Source organism: Epinephelus moara, chromosome 9, assembly GCF_006386435.1.
Source record: "Epinephelus moara isolate mb chromosome 9, YSFRI_EMoa_1.0, whole genome shotgun sequence".
Taxonomy (NCBI): Eukaryota; Metazoa; Chordata; class Actinopteri; order Perciformes; family Serranidae; genus Epinephelus; species Epinephelus moara.
Genome location: NC_065514.1, coordinates 23968141 through 23989311, shown reverse-complemented (window position 1 = coordinate 23989311; position 21171 = coordinate 23968141). Strand labels below are relative to the sequence as shown.

Here is a 21171-nt window from a genome sequence, read left to right as displayed (position 1 = left end):
TAAGATATCAACTGGAAAAAATATTTTATTCACGGACCGTTTATTGAGTTATTACCTTATTTTTATACAGTCTATGGTTATTACAGACACCGCTAACGGCTAACGTTAACAGCTAACGGTTAGCCCAGCTAATCTACAATAACCATGTTATTAATTACAAAACGTGCACACAGAAATAGTAATGTTTGTTCAATCATTGTGTTTATAGACTTAACTAACATCAGCTTAGTCTACATGGTGATATAGTGACGTGAAAAATGTGATATATAGCTAAACTCTGCTGGTTTTCTACCCTAAGTATTTGTAAACAACACAGCGATTCCCCCAGGGAATCACTGTGTTGTTTACAAATACTTCGGAAGTGAAGGGCGTGAGCAATCGCCGAGGCCCCTGCACTTTCGTTAGTCGAAAAACTCCGGGCTGTGCCTCCAGAGGTAAAGGAAGAAAAAAAAAAGTTTTTTTTTTTGTTTTTTTTTACCGATGGATTTTCAGATTGTAGTTGCCCAAACTTAAGAACAGAAAAATGATATCATAACATCTGTTTACAAACTCTCACACAACTAGTGCAGTATAATCCAAGTCTCATTTATCCAGTTGTATGCTCAGTACTCCCAAACAGACAGCCATTTCTGACAGGGAACTGAACGCAAAATGAAATTTATCTATGCTCTCTTCAAAACCAGACTCCATTGACAGAAACAGTAATTTTACCTCACTGAACATGGGAGCTGCTGGTGTACCGCTGCCTCAATCAGTAGTCTGTTTGTGTTATTGACAGACTTTTGTGCATCCAAACTAACCCTTTAAAACACCAAAGTCAAACAATAACACTAACTAACTGATCAAGGCAGAGGTAGACCTGCATGAGTTGTGTGAGAATTTATAAACAGATATTTTGATTTAGTTTCGCTGTTGTTAAATGTGGACCCCTTTTACTTCACTCATCAAGAATGTTCTCCTTTTTTGGATTTTTCGCTGACCAGAGGCAAGAAAGACAAAGTTTTCTTCAAAAATTCAACATAACACAGGGTGAGTAGCTGATATACAAATGGTCATTTCGGGGGTGAAGTGTTCCTTTAAGTACTTTTTAATGGGGTCCTCAGAAAGATTTGTTGTTGCTAGGTAGGTGTGCAGAATTTGCGATTGCTGTCTTCCAAAACCCCAGCAACCCTGCACAGCTCTGTTGATGCCCAAAGCCTTCCCCCTGACATCTGTGATAATGCCTGACATCCATGATCAAGTCTATTAGATAAGACTTTAAGCCCATTCTCGGTAATCCATTAACATGCAGAGTGAGTGTTGAAATTGCTGCTGCATGCACCTGTTTATGTTGTGTCACACATAAATGAAGAGGGAGTGTCGCCTGCAGAGGCAACACTCTTTTTTTGGACACTTTGTGGATACTTGGAAAACTAGATAGAGTTTGATGGAAATTAAAACTCTCAGTATAAAGCTCCTTTGAAGTATCAGGATAAGTAATGACACTGAACTGTGTAATCCCTGTGAGTCAGTTAAAGACAGAGAGGCAAAGAGAGGGAAAGAGGAGGAACTGAGTCAGGTAGGTAATTAAAGGCTGTGAGGATGGGATGGACTTACTGGTATAGCTGCTTGGGGTGTTGTTTATCATGCATGATGTTTGTGTCAGTAATGATATATTGCTCAAGGCTGTGCTTAGTATTAAAGCAAGAATACTGGTGTACAAAGTGATCACGTCCTTATATTCTGCAACTTAACAGTGCCAGTACCTTCAGGACTGTGACAGCTATTAAAGAGGGGACAAAGTCGAAGCTTAACATTTAAAAAATGTTAATATTAAATGTGATGATGCAAGATTACGGAGAAGCAATAATTGTAACTTAGCAGTGTGTTGTTTTTGAAAATGGCCGCTTTTAATAGCCAAACTTTTATACATCCAATTAACTTTATTATGTGTGGACTCACAGAAGTCCAGTATTGGTATGCAGATTTATGTAATTATATGGCAGGCATCGAAAATGTGTATTGTCCACAGAAAAAGATGTTGAACAAGACCAAGAGTTGAGCTGAGTTGCTTGAAAGGTGGTGCTTAGACAAAGCCACGCTCTGAGCGAAATGCTAACATCGGCATTGCTAACATTCTCACAATGACAATGCTAATATGCTAATGCTAAGCAGTTTCAATATTTACCATGCTCACCATTTTAATTTCAAGTGTTAGCATGCTAACGATTGCTAAGTAGCAATATGCAGCAGGTATTTGGCATGGATGTTTAAAGAGAATTGAATACAGCTCTTGAGGCGGGCCCCATTCATTCCTATGGAAGTTGCTTAATGGTGCATGATGCCAAAAAAGCTCAATTTCCATGGTATGAAATTTCAGCATTGTGGGGCCAATAAAGCAAGTGCACCACAGACTTAACGCAGCAAAGCGGCTACCTTCCAGTTTAGCCTTATGCTAACTTAGATGTTAATAAAACATTTTCACCTAGAGGCTCTTCTGGACTTTTAAAATGTTACCGACTGAATGGATCCAATTCTGATAATGAAATGATTCATTTAACAGGGGCTGTGATGCTCAAAAAATGTATCAAGTAATTTCAATAGCGTAAGACAGTTACAATGGGCCCTAGTGAACACTATTGTGCATGTATTGCCTGGACACAAATAGAGACTTGACATTGGACAACATCAACATACATATTACCCAGCAATCATCATTGCATAGACCAAAAAAAAAAAAAAAAAAAAAAATCAAAGAAAGTAAGAAATTAATCATTCAATTGAATTGTTTCTACAGCTTATTTATAGATTTTATTGCTTATATAGAAAAAGCATATAATTTTGTCATAGACAGCTTCTGACTTTAAAAAACAATTAAATAAATAAAACCACAGGGTTTACCTTTTTGAGGACCTATATAGCAAACAGCACCATTTTTTAATCAATAATGTTCCTTTTTTATCATTTATCTTTGGACACAGGTATATTTCCAAGGTGGCAATCTGAATCACTTGAAAAGGCTCCACGGGCCCCTCAATTCCAGGGGCCCCAGTGCAATCACACTGCCTGCACTGTTTATATTATGCCCCTGAATATTTTACAGATGCCTCTTTCACAATGTAATTCTATGGGAAAATGTTTAGGGTGTTTTTGGTCATTGAATCACATCACAGGCCCTGAAGTTATAATTCCACATTTGGCCACTATGTAAAATTTACTTTGTATTTGGTCATGAAATGAAGTGTTAGAATAAGTGAAATTTTGACATGATGAGGGGCTGGATGAAAAGCTATTGATCCTGAGTGGAACATGATCGTCTGCACCGAATTTCAAGCCGATACATCCAATAGCTTTTAAAAAATATTTTAGCCTGAAACAAAGGGGTGGACCAACTGACATACCAATACTGCCATCCCTAAAGGGACGCTGCTAGCTTGTCTTAAAACCCTGAATTTAACTAATATGGTAGACACGGATACAGATAAATTTCCTTTGACAGTATGAATACAAGTGATCTGACAATTGTTATAAGTCTTGTCAAATCTTTTCACAACAGTGTGGCTAACAGTGCTGTTCTCCAAACTGGCAGAGGTACCAACATGTCAGCACAGTGTGCAGAGAGAGGAGTAACAGGGGGTAGAGGACTCCCTGATCTGTTAGTGGATTATTGGATTTGGATTATCTGTGCAGACAAAATTACCCATTAGGGAAAATTGTAGCATGCTCTTGTAGAGGAGCTGGTGCTCCCAAATGCTCTGGGTAGCACTCACCTCAGACAACAGTGTGACCTCAACAGCCTGGCCTGGTACATTATACACATAAGGGAACACACTGGGGTGACCAGAGTCAGGAGCATTCACCACCGTTCATAGAAATGCCTCAAGACCTTATAGATGCATCCACTGGGAGATGATGAATATGTCAGCAGCGTGAGGCAGGATGTGCTCAAGAGCCGCTAATCATCACTCACTTGGTGGGGGTGGGGGGGTCTGGGAAAACACAGAATGAAGGTGGGGTTGGGGGAGGGGTGAGAGGTGGTTTTGACTAAGCTATTTTTATCTGGATTCCATGAAGGCAGCTGCCATCCTTCCAAGTGTTTGTGAGACTTTCCATCAACGGGAACAGTGACCCAAGACAGAAGTACTGCCGCTATTGAATATTTCGGTTTTATTTGTGGTATAATATTAAATAAATAAATAAAACAAACACGCTGCCTTTAATGCTTTCATAGAGGCCAGTTGTGGAGTGGGTGCTGAAAATCTCATAAGCTCATCCGCTTTAGCTGAAAGCATTACAGACTTTGGGCTCTGTAACTGCCTGTGTGCCTCTGTAATCTGCCAATGTGTCCGACTGTTATCTTTACCTGAGACATCAAATAGTGCCTGCGCTGATCAAACATCAGTCTCATCATGTATGTAACACTGCTCATTATGAAACATTTATAGTGTATTTATAGCCAAGTATTTTACACATCTACAAAGCCAGTGGCTTTCTGCAGGGAGTCTGCTGTTTATATCTATTAAAGACTACTAGGGAATGTGGATTTGACTATTTCAGCATCCGGTTGGTTCAGGTCACATTTTATGACCCTGACATTCCCCTGCCACTTCAGAGCGACCACGACCTCTGCCACCCGTTTGGCGAGAGCAGAGAGATAAGGATGGACAGAGTGACAGTGACATGCTCCACAGCTATAAGCCGGGAATGTAATTCTGTCGACGGTGGCCACATGCCACAACATGGAGGCTCCGGTACGAGCCATAGATCCCCATCAGCATTCTCCCGCAGCCCAATTTAGCTCTGTATGCGAGTCAGTGAATTCCTTACTGAAGATGGAGGAATGAGCTGCATATCAAGGATTTAGCATTAATTAGTGAACCGTGTGCACATAGCCTTGGGCTCGCTGCCATGCTATTTTTCATGCCACCTCAAATTAAACTATTTAGTTTTGTTTGGCTAATATTCAGATTATATTTGCCTCCATATTATGGAAATACTACACAGTGGTGCCCTGTTAATAACCGTGAAGATGTGCAGTGTTATTCCAGTGTATGCCAGGATGTTTTAGTGGAAGTTCTGCTGTAGGTTAAAATCAATATAATGGGATAAAACCACAGCATCATCTTCTTGGCAAGTCAATTATGGAAGGAGCAAGCTGCTTTTAAACATTAATAATGCTGCATGAATGTAAAGAAGCACTACGTCAGTGAACAGGTCACATTATGATCAATATTTGTGTCTGTTTTCATGATCATTAGAGAAAATAAACACAACCGATAAGCCATCAACATGACTGATTTAAGAAATAACATTTTTAAAAGACAAATAATTTCAGAAATTTCATTTATTTCCACTTTTTCATGTAAAAATATACATCAAGCCGGGGTTTACTGCAAAAATCATTTGAAAAGGAAAATATAGCTCTTTCTCTCCTCAGACAACAACTCTGTTTACTACAGTTCAAAATATTGGGTTTGTTTACTTTTGGGAGATTCGACATTTATTTTTGACATTTCTCTGCAACTGTACTGACAGATACGACCGGACTGAATTTAAGTTTGTGCAGCCATGCTGAAAACAAAATTTAACACAACTTAATGAGAAACTGAACTGTTCAGAAGCTTCAAAGCCTTTGAGTGTTTCTAAATTTAAAAGTGCAGCAACAAAAACTTAAAAATGTCGGGACACAAAATGACTCCAGAAGACACAACCAACCTGGAGTATGAATATAATGACAACAAAGAATGACAAGTCTGTGAACTGCATTCATGTGTAACAATGTACTACATTTTTTGAAGAAGGTCATGGACTTGTTAACAATAGGATTATATAGAGTTTGATGGTTTCCTAAAAGTCTGAGGCCCGTTGTTCCAGGTAACTCACACAAACTGCTTGTATAGATATCAGTGCTTGATTCTCCTGTGTCTTAATAAATTACTCACATCCGGCATAAACTTCCCAACTGAATATAAATGAGTGAAAGCTGTTGAAAACTTTTTTCCGAGAATATACAAAAGTTTTCTACAAACTAAATGCATGTATATTTTTAACCCAAATGCAACACAATCTTCGCCCTTTTCCCCTTCACCCATTATGTGGCACAAAGAGCTTGATTGCAGAAAGTACTGTGGAAGTGGAGGTTTAATAAAACTAGCTTCTCCAGCTGGCAAATGTTTGAGGACTTGATCTGGAAAAAGAAACGACAGACAAAGCAGAGAGGGAGAGATTATTGAAAAAGATGTTCAGTGCTTGAAACAGCACCAGTTGTAGCAGCATTATTATAAAAAATTACCACATGACCAGTAGAGTTTTGTATTTGATGTTACTGTATGGTGCTGTTATTAACATATTGCATATTGGATTTGAATATTCGTGCCAACATAAGAATGATAAAGCTTCAGTCAAGTGTAAACCAGATGGTTTATATAAGTGATGCTGAGGAGCTTTATGTTTTGTTTTTTAAAGAGGACCATAAAAGAAAATTGGGAGTTTTAAAAGATTCAAGAGGACAAATAAACAAGCAGTGGAGCTAGACAGAGAGCTTCAGATTAAAAATAAACACAGACACACCTTGTGTCTTGTGTAATTTATCAGACATCAGTGTACATGAAATGAAAAAGTTTCACATAGCTCAGGACTAACTGTTGGTGTTATTTGGTCTGGTTGTGCCTGGCTGCTAAATTATGAGTTGTTGTTTTTTTAAAAAAAGATTTTCATTTCGAGTTTCAGTCAGACATTGTAGAGGCTTGTTCTGCATATTTGCAAGAAAATAATAATAATAATAACAACACAATCCCATAAACGTGTACAGCTTTGCAAAGAAACACAATAAGCATGAAGCAGAATTCAGTATGTGAGGGAGTCACAAAAGAAGGACCAAAAAAGACGGAGAGAGGATTATTAACAGCATGTGAATGTGTCCAATAGGCTAAGCCTCGTCTCCACACACTCCTGCACACTTCAGAGTGCATTCCACTGGAACACACCCCAGGGAACGTTGGCTGCCATGTGACACGCAGCAGCAAGCGGAGGGAGAGGCAGCAAAAGAGAAGGAGAGGAAGGAGAGGTAGGAAGTGGGAGTGAGGGATGAGACACCAAAAAGGAGAAACAGTAGGATGGGAATGAAAACTAATCACAAGGGGGCAATTAGTAAGAACGTGCTACTAGAGCATTCTATCATGCACCACTCATTTCAGGGACTGTGGCCTTACACAGGGGTTCACAAGCATGTATGTGTGACTATTGTTTTAGTTACTGGATCTCCTCTTTAAGCCTGATTTAATGTATCATTCTTGTACATGTTTTTTTTTTTACTCAAGGCTGAAAGTGCCAAACCATCTGTATTTTAATACAGTGAAATGGCAATAAAGTCCTACTCCAAATGAAGAAAAGACAAAGGAAAGGCAGTAAATGAGGGCGGATGAAGTGGTACTGAATCTGAAAGGTTCTGTGGGGAACTGTGTTGTGGAAGAAAGACATGAGCTTCAGCAGAATTCAAACACACAACACACCACTGCCAAAGAGGAACAGAAAAAAGTGGGTCTGTCCCTTAATTAGTTCACACACAAGACGACAGCGAGGTGACCACACTTACTGGTTTGTAGAGCCAAAGGTGTTTCCAGAGAACCCTGCAAAACAGGAATAAGTGATAAATTGGGTGACTGTGGCAGTATAACATTATGACTGTCAGTGTGCAAAAAGATGAAAAGCAACAATCCTAATGCAATTCTAATCCAAGAGCATGAGTTATCATTATTAAACAGATGTGTGTGCTGTGTATGTAACATGAACTGACACAGGCAAAGCTTTGCCACCCGGGGCTATCAGAGATAGAGATGCAGAGAGTGAATGACAGGAGCAGTAGGGCGGCCTCATGTTCAATATGTATGATTAATGACAAAGCCATTAAAGGTTGTAGAGAGGCAAAGATAACTGAACAAGTTAAGAACAAAAGAGAAACAAAAGACAACAATCACACAGAAAAAAGTGGGAGGAAGAGACACGCATGCATGTTTGGTTTTTAAAAACAGAGCTTTTTTGGTGTATAACAATCATTTGAAATTCTGAATATTCCGGGGCTCAACAATAAGTATTGCCTGATTGCCTGGGGGCAAGTTTAATGTCACATCTGTCTAGTAAATCTAGCAACTCACTTGCCTGATTGAGCAAGTGGTAAAAAAAAGAATTAAAAACATATTTTCTTCCTGATAATGGAAGTAGCTATTGAATGATCCATCTCACTTCCTTCTCATCTGAGTTGTGAGTTGCACATACGCACTACTGATTGGGCTGCGTATGTGCAAAGGCAAAGTTTAAGAGCTGAAACAGAAGTGAGCATTTTAACTATCCGTGAAACAAGAGTTGGGTGGCGTCAGAGGATGTGGCCGAAACTCCAACTACGTACTGTGCAAGTTTGCTGCAAGTGTCAGAGCAAGGTGACTCCAACATTTCTATCTTAACAATAAATAATGTACTCAAAGCCTCCTAAAATCACCAACTAATAGAGCGAAGTGCACAGCCCCACAGTGGGCCATTACACTTGTGATCTGCACTGCTTGTGTAGCTTTACAGGATGATAAGAGGTAAATAACGGACTGATCTCAGCAGAAAGATGCTTCGTCATCATTACTATTCAACTGTACTGATGTTGGAAGACTGGCACGCAGACTCCACTTGAGTCACTGACCGAGCTGCTTGCAATATTTAACTGGGCGCTGGTAAGCAAGAGGATGTTTGAAGATGATGAGGGAAGAAAAGGAGAGGGAAAAAAAGGGGCAGCAGCAGTAGTACTCTCACCTCCCGCCTGTGGCTGTTGTCCAAAGCCTGAGAAGCTGCTGGGCTGCTGTCCAAACCCGGTGCTCTGCTGGGCCAGGCTCCCGAATGACGGCGTCGCGCTCTGAGTGGCTAGGGCACCAAAGGATGGGCCGCTGGGAGGTGAGGCAAACCTGAAAAAAGAAGCAGACACAGACGATGTGATGTGGTAAACGACTACATTAAAATATATATCAGATACTGAGTGGGGCTGATGAGACAAAATGGATAAAAACACAGTGCCATAGAGCTGCTATCAACCAGCAATTTATTTATACAAAGACAGATAACAGGGAGATAAAAAAGAGAAATGTATATAATTTATATATTCCTTGTTTTGCTCCTTCCATGTAAACATGCTACAAGGTGTCAGATGGTGTGTGTGTGTGTGTGTGTGTGTGTCTGTATTTGTGTGTATGTATGAGGATTGAGTGACAGGGGTTTAAGCGGTAATCCCACTCCCATTGACTCCCAAGGGAGAGAACAGGGAGAATAAGCAAAACAGAGGAGGTGGGGGAGAGAGAGAGCAGGCCAGTTTAATCTGCGGGCAGCATGAACCCGGAGTGAGATTATCTGAGGAGAATAATCTAGTCCTGCACAAGGCTGCAGAGTTTTGGGCTCATGCAGCGATGCTCACCGTAGCAAAACATGCACATGGTGGACAATTTAAGGAAACCCCTGCCACCTTAAGTCTCATCTGTTGAGTTAGTAGAAAAGAATTTAACGTGTGTATTACATTGTGAAAGCAGCCTCCCGTAGTATTTACACAAGGTTTCAATGGGGCTCCCAAAACTTGCTCCATTTGGTTTATTTCATCACGTAATCACTATAATGTTAGTAGAGGGTTTAACAATATGGCGAACGCTGCTCATCAGTGGCTTTATGTGTTATGCTTCGCGATGGCCCGCTGAGCGAGAGAGCACACAGATGTTCCGATTCCCAAAAAAAAGCTGATCCACCCTGCGAGCAAAATCCTGCTGCTCTGCTCCCCCCTCTGTGTTGCACAGACAGCCTGGTGACACTGACATCCTCAAAGTAAACAGCTGGTTTTAATGTGTCACACTACCTATTTACTATAAGATTGTGCCTCATAAAACATTGGCTGATTTTGCCTTGATTGTCAGATTTGACTGAAACCAAAAGGACGGAAAAAGATACACCTGTATATTAAGGCTTTCTCTTTTTTATTTGGAATTCAAAAATTAAATGTTAAAACTGAAGTGAACTATTCGAATTCAAATTTAGTCCATAAGCACAACAGAAAGTTAGTGGCGTAAATATGAATATACTGATACATATTGATTCTGAATATTAGAAACTGTTTCAAACTAGTTTGAAGTAGTGTGCATTATGGTCCAGCAGAGGGTGTCAGCTTGATTGACTGACCTATCGTTCAATAGACACATAAAAATGGAGGCCACTAGTGAGCAAAGCTGTGCTGATCTGATAATGATGACACAGAATCACCTGAGAGGAAGTGAGTGGAAGAGTTTTGGGTCTACACTGTTGATGGGATGTCATTTCACAACATGGGTTGTGTTTTAATTCATTTGAACAGACAATTTCTTTGAACCTGACTTTTCAAAAAAGTGACAACCCTATTGTATACATTGCCAAATAAGTCCAGATCGATTTATACTACTGCGTATTACTCTTATTTTTAGCTAGCTGGCTGCTATTATACAAGAGAAGATCTTACCAATTAAGTAGCTGCTGAAAAATCCGCATTAATTACTCAATGAAAGCGCAATATTGTCCTCTACATATACCTAAAAACTATTTTTATAGCCAACGCTTTTTAAACCTCTCAAAGAGCATACTTAGTTTCTTACCCAAATCCTCCCATGTTGGCAGCCGCTGTCCCCTCTCCAAACACTTTACCAGCTGACGAACCCATGTTGTTGGAGAAGGAAGCGCTCGAGCCAAATGTTGCTCCACCGCCAAAAGCTGGGGGACTACCAAAGGAAGGGGGACTCCCAAACACAGGAGCACTGCCAAAACCACCTGTAGTGAGGAAAAAAGATAAGTGCTTAAAAAGGTTTTGTAACAGAAAGCAGAGGAAGAAGAGTTACAGAGTACTCAGCACTGTTTCTATTGAGAAACGATAAAGAAAAGGGTCAGTCATGATGCAGTCTCTGTGGATTTTCAGCCATGGTGTGGCATAGGATATTTCGCTTATTTGGAGGGCATTTTTCTTTTCTTCACAGTTCTGCTTGGACTCCTGTGTTAATATGAATACACATACATCCCACTTGTGGTCTGAAACAGGGCTTACATCACCTAAACGAGCAGTAACTGTAAACACGTAAATAGATTTTTAAAAATGAGTGAATTTTGTTTAGCATTTTTCCCTGTTGTGTCTCACAGGAAAGTGTCTGAACATGGTGAATACAGTTATGATACCGTGTCTTGCTGTGCTCAGTACATTATTGTTTTGGAACAACACACTGTGGCAGTTTTAAGACAGAATGAGTCCTTCACACTAGCTCAAAGCTTTAGAGGTAGGAGTGGCAGGGGAGAAAGGGTGTACTGAAATTACAGCCTGGCTACCAGCATGCCCCGGTAAATAATTGATTGAGCTAATGTAACAAGATTACATTCCCTGTACGTAGGCCAGTGATAGGGCATTAGTGTGTGCTGAGTGGTACCAATATCCCAGTGGAGCTAAGAGATAGCTTGGATCACTGCTAACTTAACAACCATACTTTTTTTTTTTTTTTTTTTAAGATTTTAAAGATTTGAAAAGGAAAAAAATAAAAAATTAAAAATTAATCAATTTAATCTTGAAAACTAAGTAATCTATTTGAGAAGCAATTAAGTTAATTCTTTATGCTTAAACTTGCTCTGCAGCTAATTTAATTTGCACTTGATCCATTCTAAATTGTTAATCTGCTAAATAATCTGGGCGTATAGGAGGAGGCTAAATGTCCTTTCTTATTTTTACAAGTTTATCAAAGAGGGAATCAGCACAGCACTTTTAAAGCAGCGAGCCTGAAACCCAAATGAACCACACGTCTTGACACATGGTGTTTTTTTGCACCCTCAAATCCATTGTTGTCAATGTAAATTTGTGGAGTGCGCGCACAAAAGTGAGAGCGATGCCATAGCTGGCACGACGGCTGCACTGAGCACCGCACACTGCATGTCACAGCTGGCAGAAATCTTTCCTTTCTCCCAGAGCTTTCTAAACTGTCACATGAGACAATATTTAAAGCTTCATACAAACTTAAATAATAATAATAATAATAATAATAATTTAAAAAACTCTTGGAAGAAGATCAGCTTCAAACTCTGGATTTTTGGTAAGTAGGCTATGATGCAGTGCAGTTTATGGTCGCTTAGCAACGCAAGGTGCAACCTGCCTCCACACCTTTAAAAGTTGGCACAGAGTAGGCATTAGAGTGGCACCAAACACCCGACCTTGCGTTTTCCAGGCTGTAAAAGATGTGGCACGTGTCCCGGCCCTGTCTGATATTAAATCCTGCATACAAAACTATTACTGCATATAGTTGTTGTATCACAACTAAAATGACAGTTTCAAAATAACATAGTTCAAATATATAATTTAAATCTTTTAGTGTATCTAATATGCATATGCACTATGACTGGTGGTGTTGAGAGGCAACATTGCATCAGCAGTACTCTGGCAGGTTATGACGGAGCATGACTACCTCACTTTCTGCTCTGCTGGGGCGAGGAGATAAGGGCACTTGCTGTAGCTCAGGTGATAAAGGAGAAAGCAATGTCAAGAGACAGCTGATGTGTATAATGCGATTACGTATAGGTGCCCAGGGTTTCTATTACAGCCATCTCGTTATCACTGAAACTTACACATCACTGAGCCAGAGCCCCTTCGCCAAGCCCTCCGAAAAATGTGACATAATGGAGAATATCAAACATCACAGATGGAAGCTCTATCAGGTGAATATGTGTAAGCGGGGAATTATGGAATGATCTATTATCTAATAATGCCAATATTTACATTTGCTAGACCCTTTGCTCAGTTCTAATTAGAAAAATAATCCCCACCCTAAGGATGTATGAAAGCACATGGAAATACGCTTGTTTTGAAAATGTCAGCACTATAGATGCAAGCATCATGAAAGTATCTAAGACAGTAAGGACTGCAGAACCAAAGTGCTTTTAGAATAAAAAGCAGGATACCTGCTTTTGTTGGAGTTGAGAAGGAGCCAAATCCTTGGGATGCGACAGTCCCTGCACCAGCACTGAAGGTCCCACTGGGTTTCTGCTCACCAAAGGAGGACTGTCCAAAGCCAAAGGTCTTGGCACCACTGTTCCCAAAAAGACTGGTGGCACCTAGAGGAGAAATAAGCAGATAAATGTATCTGTCAAGAAAATGGGGGTTTGTTTCTTGTATAGTTGCCATTTGGTTTCCAGTATGGTAAAGGTGTAACACTTATTTAACAGTATGTGACCAAAAGTTAGGATAAAAATAAAAGCCTACCTGTCTGAGCAGGCTGCCCAAACCCTCCTGTGGCGGCAGTGGTGCCGAACGGGTTCTTGTTGGCGGCATCTTCGCTTGGTTTGCCTCCGAGGCCAGAGAAGAACCCTCCACCAGCAGCTGAGCCCGCTGTGCTGGCTGCATTTGCACCAAACAGAGTCCCACCTGATGATGGCTGCTGCTGAGGGAGAAACACAATGTGTCCAGAAGATTGGGGTATTATTCTATTATAACACAATACTATACACAGCTTGCTCTACCAATTAAAAAATAAATCTTTCTGAGAAAAAAAGACACAGAAAATGATACCTGTCCAAATACACTCCCACTGCTAGCTTGTTGGCCAAACACAGGGGTGGCAGAAGAGCAGCCAAAACCTGCAATGAGAGGGAAAAGAGTGAGACATTATGCGTTAACTCTGCACTAAGATGTCATGTAGCCGATGATGCCACATATACGCTCTTGTCATCACTATATATCTTCCTTTTCTTCCAGTGTCATAAAACAGAATGAGCTAACTCTGGACCCTCTGCCCCCCCCCTTAAAATCTGCACACAGGGATGACAAGCTGCGTCAAACTGCTGAGCTGACACATTAGCATCAGCTGTCCACAGAGACACACACATTCCCATATGGTGTTGGGAATTCAGAGAATCTTTGGGAATGGGACAACACCCCTCGTGCCACCCTCCTTACTCAGACTGCCACACCACCCCAAATCTCACAGCCAGTCCCACACCTGCAGCCCACTCAGGCAGGCAGTATACTACTATACAGACACAATCCCCTGCAACATGAAGGCCTTACAACCAAAAGAAGCGTCACATTTGACTTCAAACACCACAAATGTGCAGTGTGGTTAGCTGAATGAATGCTTTCACACAGCCTCTTTTTTATGTCCACTGCCCTTCACAGATTTAATACAATTAACTGGTTGTCAGATGTTGTTAGCTTTAACGCTGTTGGACAAGACTCAAATATTTGTAGCTGTAGTTCTGATTAGTAAATTGACAACAACATCTCTGGCTGACTTTTTTTTTTTTTTTTATACGGCTGACTGGTTTGAAACTGTGAACCTTGTGCACCCCATTACTTTGAAAGCCTGAAGGTGTCATTTTCTAATTCATAAATAGCCACAGGGCTCCAATATGAATTTGGTGAACTGAAGATGCTGTGCTGAGGTGGAATAATGCAATGACTTGGGTCAGTCAGGTTCAGTGTAACACTGGCCATTAAGTAAACGTGAAACTATGATTTGCATATGCCGTAGCACATAAAAGAAAAATGAGAATCACTTGGCAAAAGTGCATGTTGGAAAGAAGCCCACATAACAACGGTGAGAAAGGCAAAAAAAAAATCGATGTAAAAAGGGCAAAGCTGATGCTGAGGATGGGTATGAAGGGCGATTTGGGCATATTTTAATAGTATGGTATGGGCGAAAATTAAGCTAATAAAAATCCTCTACTGTGTCGTTGTCCACCTCAGTCTGCTAGTGTTGCTGTTGGTTGGTTTGTGCACCCTCTGCAAGCTGCTGTCTGTACTTAGCCAAAGATCTTTAGTGAGGGAAGAAGCTCTGCTCTGTGACACCATGAACCATTGCAGGTGTACCGAGTGTTGAGTACAATTCAGATATATAAGCCTATTTAACATTTGAGTAAATATACGCACTGGATCAAACTCAGCATTGGCAGATACGCAATCTCTATAGCTATAATACCACACACATTACTCAGTGGGAAGAAATAAAACAGCTACCCACAAACTCTTACCATATTGTACCAATGAGCAGTAAGATATCAAGTGCAGACTCACTCACCTGCAGGCTGTCCAAAGCTGAATCCTGCCGATGAGGATGTGGTGGTGTTGCTGCCAAACACAGACCCTTGTCCAAACCCAGAGCTCTGGCCAAATGCTGGTGCTGTGGTTTGTCCAAACAGCCCGGAGCCAGTGCTGCTGGCTGTGTTGGCGCTGCTCGTGCCAAAGGAGAAGGAACTAGCGTTGGTAGCAGTAGCGGCACCAAAGAGACCTCCTCCAGTAGTCGCGCTGTTGGAACTTGCACCAAAAGCTGACTGGCCAAAAGAAAAGCCGCTGGCTGTTCCGGTGTTGCTGGTAGGCTGGCCAAAGCCGCTCACCTGGCCAAACACAGATTTGCCGAAACCAGTTCCAGCTGATGTACCAAATGCGGTTGAGCCAAATCCTGTGGAAGCTGGGGCTGAAGGGGCTGAGGGGGCAGAAGGCGCTGAAGGAGCTGAAGGCGCTGAAGGGGCTGACGGCTCGGAGGGGGTTGCAGGGGATGTGGAAGCTGGAGGTGCCGCAGGTTGCCCAAACACAGCGTTAGCAGCAGTAGTTGTTGTACTGTTAACAACAACAGGGGTTGGAGTCGTGGTTGTAGCAGCGGCTGTGCTGATAACTGGTGTTACTCCAAGAGAACTGCTGTCTGTTGTCGCAGGGGGAGGCTGAGTGAAAATGGAACCTGGTTTGTCAGAACTGGGCACCTGGAAGGCTGTTGGAGCTACCTGGGAGACAGGTGCTACAGCAGGGGTGGCAGCAGCTGATGTAGGCGCAGACGCAGTGGTGGTGCTACTGTCTGGGGTTGCTTCTACTGTGGGGGCCGCACTGTCTGGTGTTGGAGGGGTGGCTTCAGTTGGTGGGGAGATGTAGGGGGGAGGTTCTGGGGTAGGGGCAGTTGTGGCCAAGGGTGGTGTTGGTGCTGTTACTGTGGTTGCTGTGGTTTCTGTGACGCCTGTATCCGCTGCGGGCTCAGGAACTACAAGGGGATTGGCGCTCTCAGCATCTGGTGCAGATACAGATTCTTTCTCAGGGGGTGGTGTGGGTTCTGAAGGTTCTGGGGAAACTTTTGGTTCCTCTGTGGAGTCTGCAGGAGCTGCAAGAAGACTGCTAAAAGACGTAGGTAAAGCTGAGGCAGCTGAGCCGGACTGGGGGACAGAGAAGGCCGGCTTGGGGTTCGGTTCTGGAGGCTTGAACAAACTGCCTGACCCTGCTCCTTTGGACAAGTCTGCTCCTGCAGAATCTTCTGTAGACTTTTGGAGACCTGCACCAAAGCTAAACTGTGCTGCTCCCTTGCCTAAACTGAGTCCCATTTCCCCAAAGGTAAATGAGCCAGCAGTGGGTTTGCTGGTGGATGAATCTTTAGCTTCTTCTCCATGGCCCACACGGAGCCCAGAGAAACCGCCCAGAGTCTCTCCTCCTATTGTCTTGATGGGCTGTGGCTCTATCCTGAGGGGAGCTGTGGTAGGAGCTGGTTTCTCTCCTGCTGTGTTTGAAGGCAGGGTGGGAGATGCAGTGCCAAGAGCAGGGGAGGTAGACTGTGGGGTGAGGGAGAATGGCTCCTCTCCGGTCTGGCCAAACATCATCTTGCCATTTCCACCAAAGGAGAATTTACTCACATCCTTCACTGGAAAGAGACAATGGGAAAAAGACAACATAAAGACGGCATGTAGATTTCAAATCTTACAACTATCTGTTACCAAGTTGCTGTATTATTTTTACCTTGTGAGATTCCAGCTCCCTGTGTGACAGAGGCAAAACTGAAGCCTGTGGACCTGCAAAAGAAAATTGAAGTCACAATGAAACAACAGTGAGAACAGATTAAGCTTCTGTAAGGTAACTAATTTCTGAGTGAAAAAGACTACATGGGCAGGGCATCATTTCAAGAGGGTTTTAATCAAATCGCTGGAGTATCTAGAGAATCACACAGATATGAAGCTGTAGGTGACTGCTCACCCCCACCCTCACCTCCCACACCTCTGTGGTTAGATAAGGAGTCAGGGGCAGAAGGGAAAATGAATGAATCAGGCCTTAACAACTCTCTTTTGGCCCCTGATGTTGCTCCAGTAGTTAGGGTCAATTGCAGTATTATGAGATGGAAGGTGTTAGTTGGTAGCCCCAAATCACATTTGATTGGATAAATAAATTGATGTGTACACCCTCAAGTGCAGGATGAGTCATCAAAAATATTTCAATTTATTTATTTTTTTTAATGTTTGCTTTGTCTTACGATAAATTAAATCAAGATGTTAGGCCTTTTTTATTTCAGAATGCGTCTTTAATTTCATAAGTTGACTGACCCTGATGCAAAGGAGAAACCTTTGCTGGCGCTTTGCTCTACTGAGCTCACAGGAGCTGCTGCAACATCTGTTTTGGCGGATTGACCTGAAAGACAGAAGGTTATGATTTCAATCAAAATGACATGAGATGCCAGGATTTTGCAAACCTACGGTCAAGAATCATAAGCAATGTTCTTGTCTGCAATTTTCCTGATGTGCTCCCAAATCAGGGCAATAGGCAAGAGGAAGCTTATGCACGTATGTATGTATATCTAACCAATGCTTACCAAACACGAAGCTTGTCTGTGGGACGGGTGTACTTTCACTGGTCATCTTCTGGATACCTTGGGCAGGATTCTGCAAAGACAGTTTTAAAAAGGTATTTGCTATTACAGCCTAATTCTGCAAAGCCTTAATACAGAGGAAACTATCCATTATGTGTGTAAGATTAAAAAGTAATTATGAAAGTTCCTTTGAACAACTGCTGTATGTCACAGTACAGGCTGTGAGCTGCAATCTTAAGGCAGACTTCGAAAACATCAAGTGTGAAGTGCACACACGTGGCTACAGATCAGCATGTTCAGGTCATTCCCATCAAATTGAACTTGAACCTAAACAGTGACAGAGATGTGTGCGAGGAGTTCCCCTGTCACCCAACTGCAATTTGTAACATCAACATTGGAGGGACCTGGGACATTTCTCACCCGTGCAGTTTACGGTCTGTGTTCACACGCAAAACTGTCAGCAGTATGTGAATTCTTGCAAGTTAAATGTTGTTTAAAATTGCACGGAAAGGGATACTAACACTGAAAATGCTTGATTTTGAGTATTTAAGTAACAGCATGTGAATGGATAAAACAAATACACTGAAGACATTTATCATCCAAACCTTAAACCTGGAAATTTCGACCAATACAGGTTATCAAGTGATCACATTTTTGTTTCTACAGGACTACAGGATAGCATGCCACTTGAATGATAGTCATACAGTGAAATAGCTGTGTGGGTGTACGGACATATGGCAGGATGAGTGACAGCTTGGTGAGTGATGGAGAGATGTAGTACTCACTCGTTTAGCCTGGTTGGAAGAAACTGCTGCGAAGATGGGAGCTGCTGGATCTGGTACTGATGAGCTGGACAAGAGAGAAGAAGAAAGAGGATCGAGTGTTCAGGTGTTTGTTTTTAATTTTGTCCACATGAAACAAACAAAACACACACCTTATGATTCATGTTCAATAAAATGAGGGAGCCACAACCAAAAGCCTGGTCACTGCTACCAAGTATTTCCTTTGTGTAGGGCTGGACAAAAATGTAATAGTACTGTTCATCATCTCTCTATATAATCTGTCACTACGTGGAATTTTAAATTCTTGGGAGTATATATTTTTTGAGAATTTGGAGATTTTGTTCTGGTAAAACAAAATACAACGAGCTGGGAATCATTAGAAGAAAAGTCTGATCCATTACTGTACTGTGAGATAAAGAGTATGTTAGTACAGAATCGGGTATAAGCCCACTTTAATAATCATCTTTCTCTCACAATACCTCGATCTCTTTGTTATTGTGAGCAGGCTTTATTTAGGAAGAGCCCCGAGGAAGGATGGCCGGCTAAAATATCAAGCACAAAAGTGGAGCACGGCCCAGTGAGGCAGAAAGAGTAAGGTGCAGGAGACTGGAAGGGGCAAAACAAGAGCGTGAATGATGGAGTGAATAAAGAGCCAAATGAATGACATGAAGAGAGCGAAGTGAAGAGGATAATGGTATGAAAGAGACAATTAAATAGTGTGCATACAGTGCAGCCTAAGTATTCACACTGCTTAGCTTTGGCTCAGTTATCCAGCGTATTGGTTTTCAAATTAAACTGTGAAATATAAACTGAACAATAAAAGCTTAAAAAAAAAAAAAAAAAAAAAAAAAAAAAAGATGTGTATGATGAGTGTATAGAAGAGATGTAATAATACTCGAGGAACCAAAGGAAAGTGCTGGCCTCTGCCCATCATGTGCACTGGCTAAGATAAGGTGGAGTCAGTGACCTGATAAATCTATGCCAGGGAGACACCCTCAAAACAAACACCAGACCCCTCGAGGACTCACAGTGACAGACTGTCTACTCACTGTCTCTGAAATAAATCCATGTGGACACAGGCATTATTTAACGCCATAAATATTACATAAGATGCTTAATATTAGACGGGAAATACATAGGAGAGATTAGACAGATAAAACAGATGGATTAAGAAGCACTTTATTAAAGCCAACGAGAAATTTGCGAAAAGTAGGGAAATTGCAAAATCCTAATTAAGATTATCTGCCATATCAATTCAAATGTGACCTGTAACAAAAAGACTCCACTCTAATTCAAAGTGAAATGCATGAAAACCAGTTAGGACATTCATTTTGAAGCTTTGAAGTATTCTGGTAATAACCAAACTGCACGTCTGCAGCGGCGGACAATGACTGAGGGGCAAAAAGCTAAAATGTGTCACGAGTGAGTGCCTACAAACTACAAATATTGTGTGAATATTGACAGTTATTCTAGAAAATAAGATTAAGAAATAGTAGTGTCTGCCTGCAGGTTTTCTTTCTTAAATCAGTGCTATTAACCTCCCAGGGCCTCATGACGTACCAGTTCTCTGTATAGCTTTATAACTTTGGATATATTCCTGACTTTAACTGTCTGGAAATAAAAGTGGTTGTCGTATTTTTTTTATCTCTTCACTAATCTGCAGTAAGGAATGTGATACCACATTTAAATCAATAAAATGAATGATGTAATGCTGGATGCAAACAGTGTCTGCTACATTACAAGTTTCCTGAACCAGATTACATATTGTCATCCAGTCTGAGCAACCTTTAGGTTTCATACAGTGATATCTAACTGACAACCTGATACAATATACAGTCTGTTTTTAGTTCTACTTTCATTCTTGGACCAAAACCTCAACTGCCTTTACACTACACACTAGCTGTCATTTACTTACGGACATTTTATTACACAACTTAAAAGAAATCTGTATCATTTTTAAATTTTACCTCATGATATTGGCAATCGGCATAGGAGGCCCTTTGTCCTTGAGCTCCTGGACATTGACCACCTGAGGAACAGTCTTCAAAGTGGACTCCGTTAAAGAAGCACTGACGACAACTGGAACACACACAAATGCATATGTAAGCACATACAGAGATGTACAATGCTTATATTTAACCAAAAAAAGAGCATTTAAAGCAGGTGTATTCAAATTAATGTAATGTTTCCATGGTGATTTAAACCTGGTTTGAATTATATTGAAACAGTTTAGCAAGTGATTCTCAGTTAGGACAATCTGGAAATCCATCGGTAAAAAAAAAAAAAAAATTTCTTCCTTTACCTCTGGAGGCACAGCCCGGAGTTTTTCGACTAACCGGAAGTGCAGGGGCCTCACGCCCTTCACTTCCAGCGGTGCCCCCAGGGAATCACCGTGTTGTTTACAAATACTTCGGGTAGAAAACCAGCAGAGTTTAGCTATATATCACATTTTTCACGTCACTATATCACCGTGTAGACTAATCTGATGTTTGTTAAGTCTATAAACACAATGACTGAACAAACGTTACTATTTCTGTGTGCACGTAATTAATATGGTTATCGTAGATTAGCTGGGCTAACCGTTAGCTGTTAACGTTAGCCGTTAGCGGTGTCTGTAATAACCATAGACTGTATAAAAATAAGGTAATAACTCAATAAACGGTCCGTGAATAAAATATTTTTTCCAGCGGATATCTTAGTTACAACATGATTGAGCTAGCAAAGCAGTTTTGTGTTGCTATGTGTGGTATTTATTCAGTTATGGGAAATCACGATGTCTAGAAAGC

The 21171-nt window shown here is 41.3% G+C and overlaps 1 protein-coding gene across 3 annotated transcripts in view; it reads right to left on the bottom strand.

Moving 5' to 3' along the window:
* Positions 1 to 21171, bottom strand: part of LOC126395660 (inactive phospholipid phosphatase 7-like) — an 81073-nt gene that overhangs the window by 36927 nt on the left and 22975 nt on the right. The window contains exons 24-36 of one of the 3 annotated variants that reach the window (XM_050053287.1): positions 20353 to 20464; positions 18389 to 18452; positions 17607 to 17676; positions 17341 to 17425; positions 16763 to 16815; positions 15069 to 16667; positions 13562 to 13629; positions 13256 to 13433; positions 12955 to 13107; positions 10623 to 10794; positions 8776 to 8924; positions 7574 to 7607; positions 5297 to 6166 (exon numbers count right to left, since the gene is read on the bottom strand). In XM_050053287.1, coding sequence (XP_049909244.1) covers positions 6130 to 6166; positions 7574 to 7607; positions 8776 to 8924; positions 10623 to 10794; positions 12955 to 13107; positions 13256 to 13433; positions 13562 to 13629; positions 15069 to 16667; positions 16763 to 16815; positions 17341 to 17425; positions 17607 to 17676; positions 18389 to 18452; positions 20353 to 20464 — 2774 coding nt within the window. In that variant the 3' untranslated portion in view covers positions 5297 to 6129. Of the gene's footprint in view, positions 1 to 5296; positions 6167 to 7573; positions 7608 to 8775; positions 8925 to 10622; positions 10795 to 12954; positions 13108 to 13255; positions 13434 to 13561; positions 13630 to 15068; positions 16668 to 16762; positions 16816 to 17340; positions 17426 to 17606; positions 17677 to 18388; positions 18453 to 20352; positions 20465 to 21171 lie in introns of those variants that run through there. The other 2 variants (XM_050053288.1, XM_050053289.1) reach the window with 2 other exon arrangements.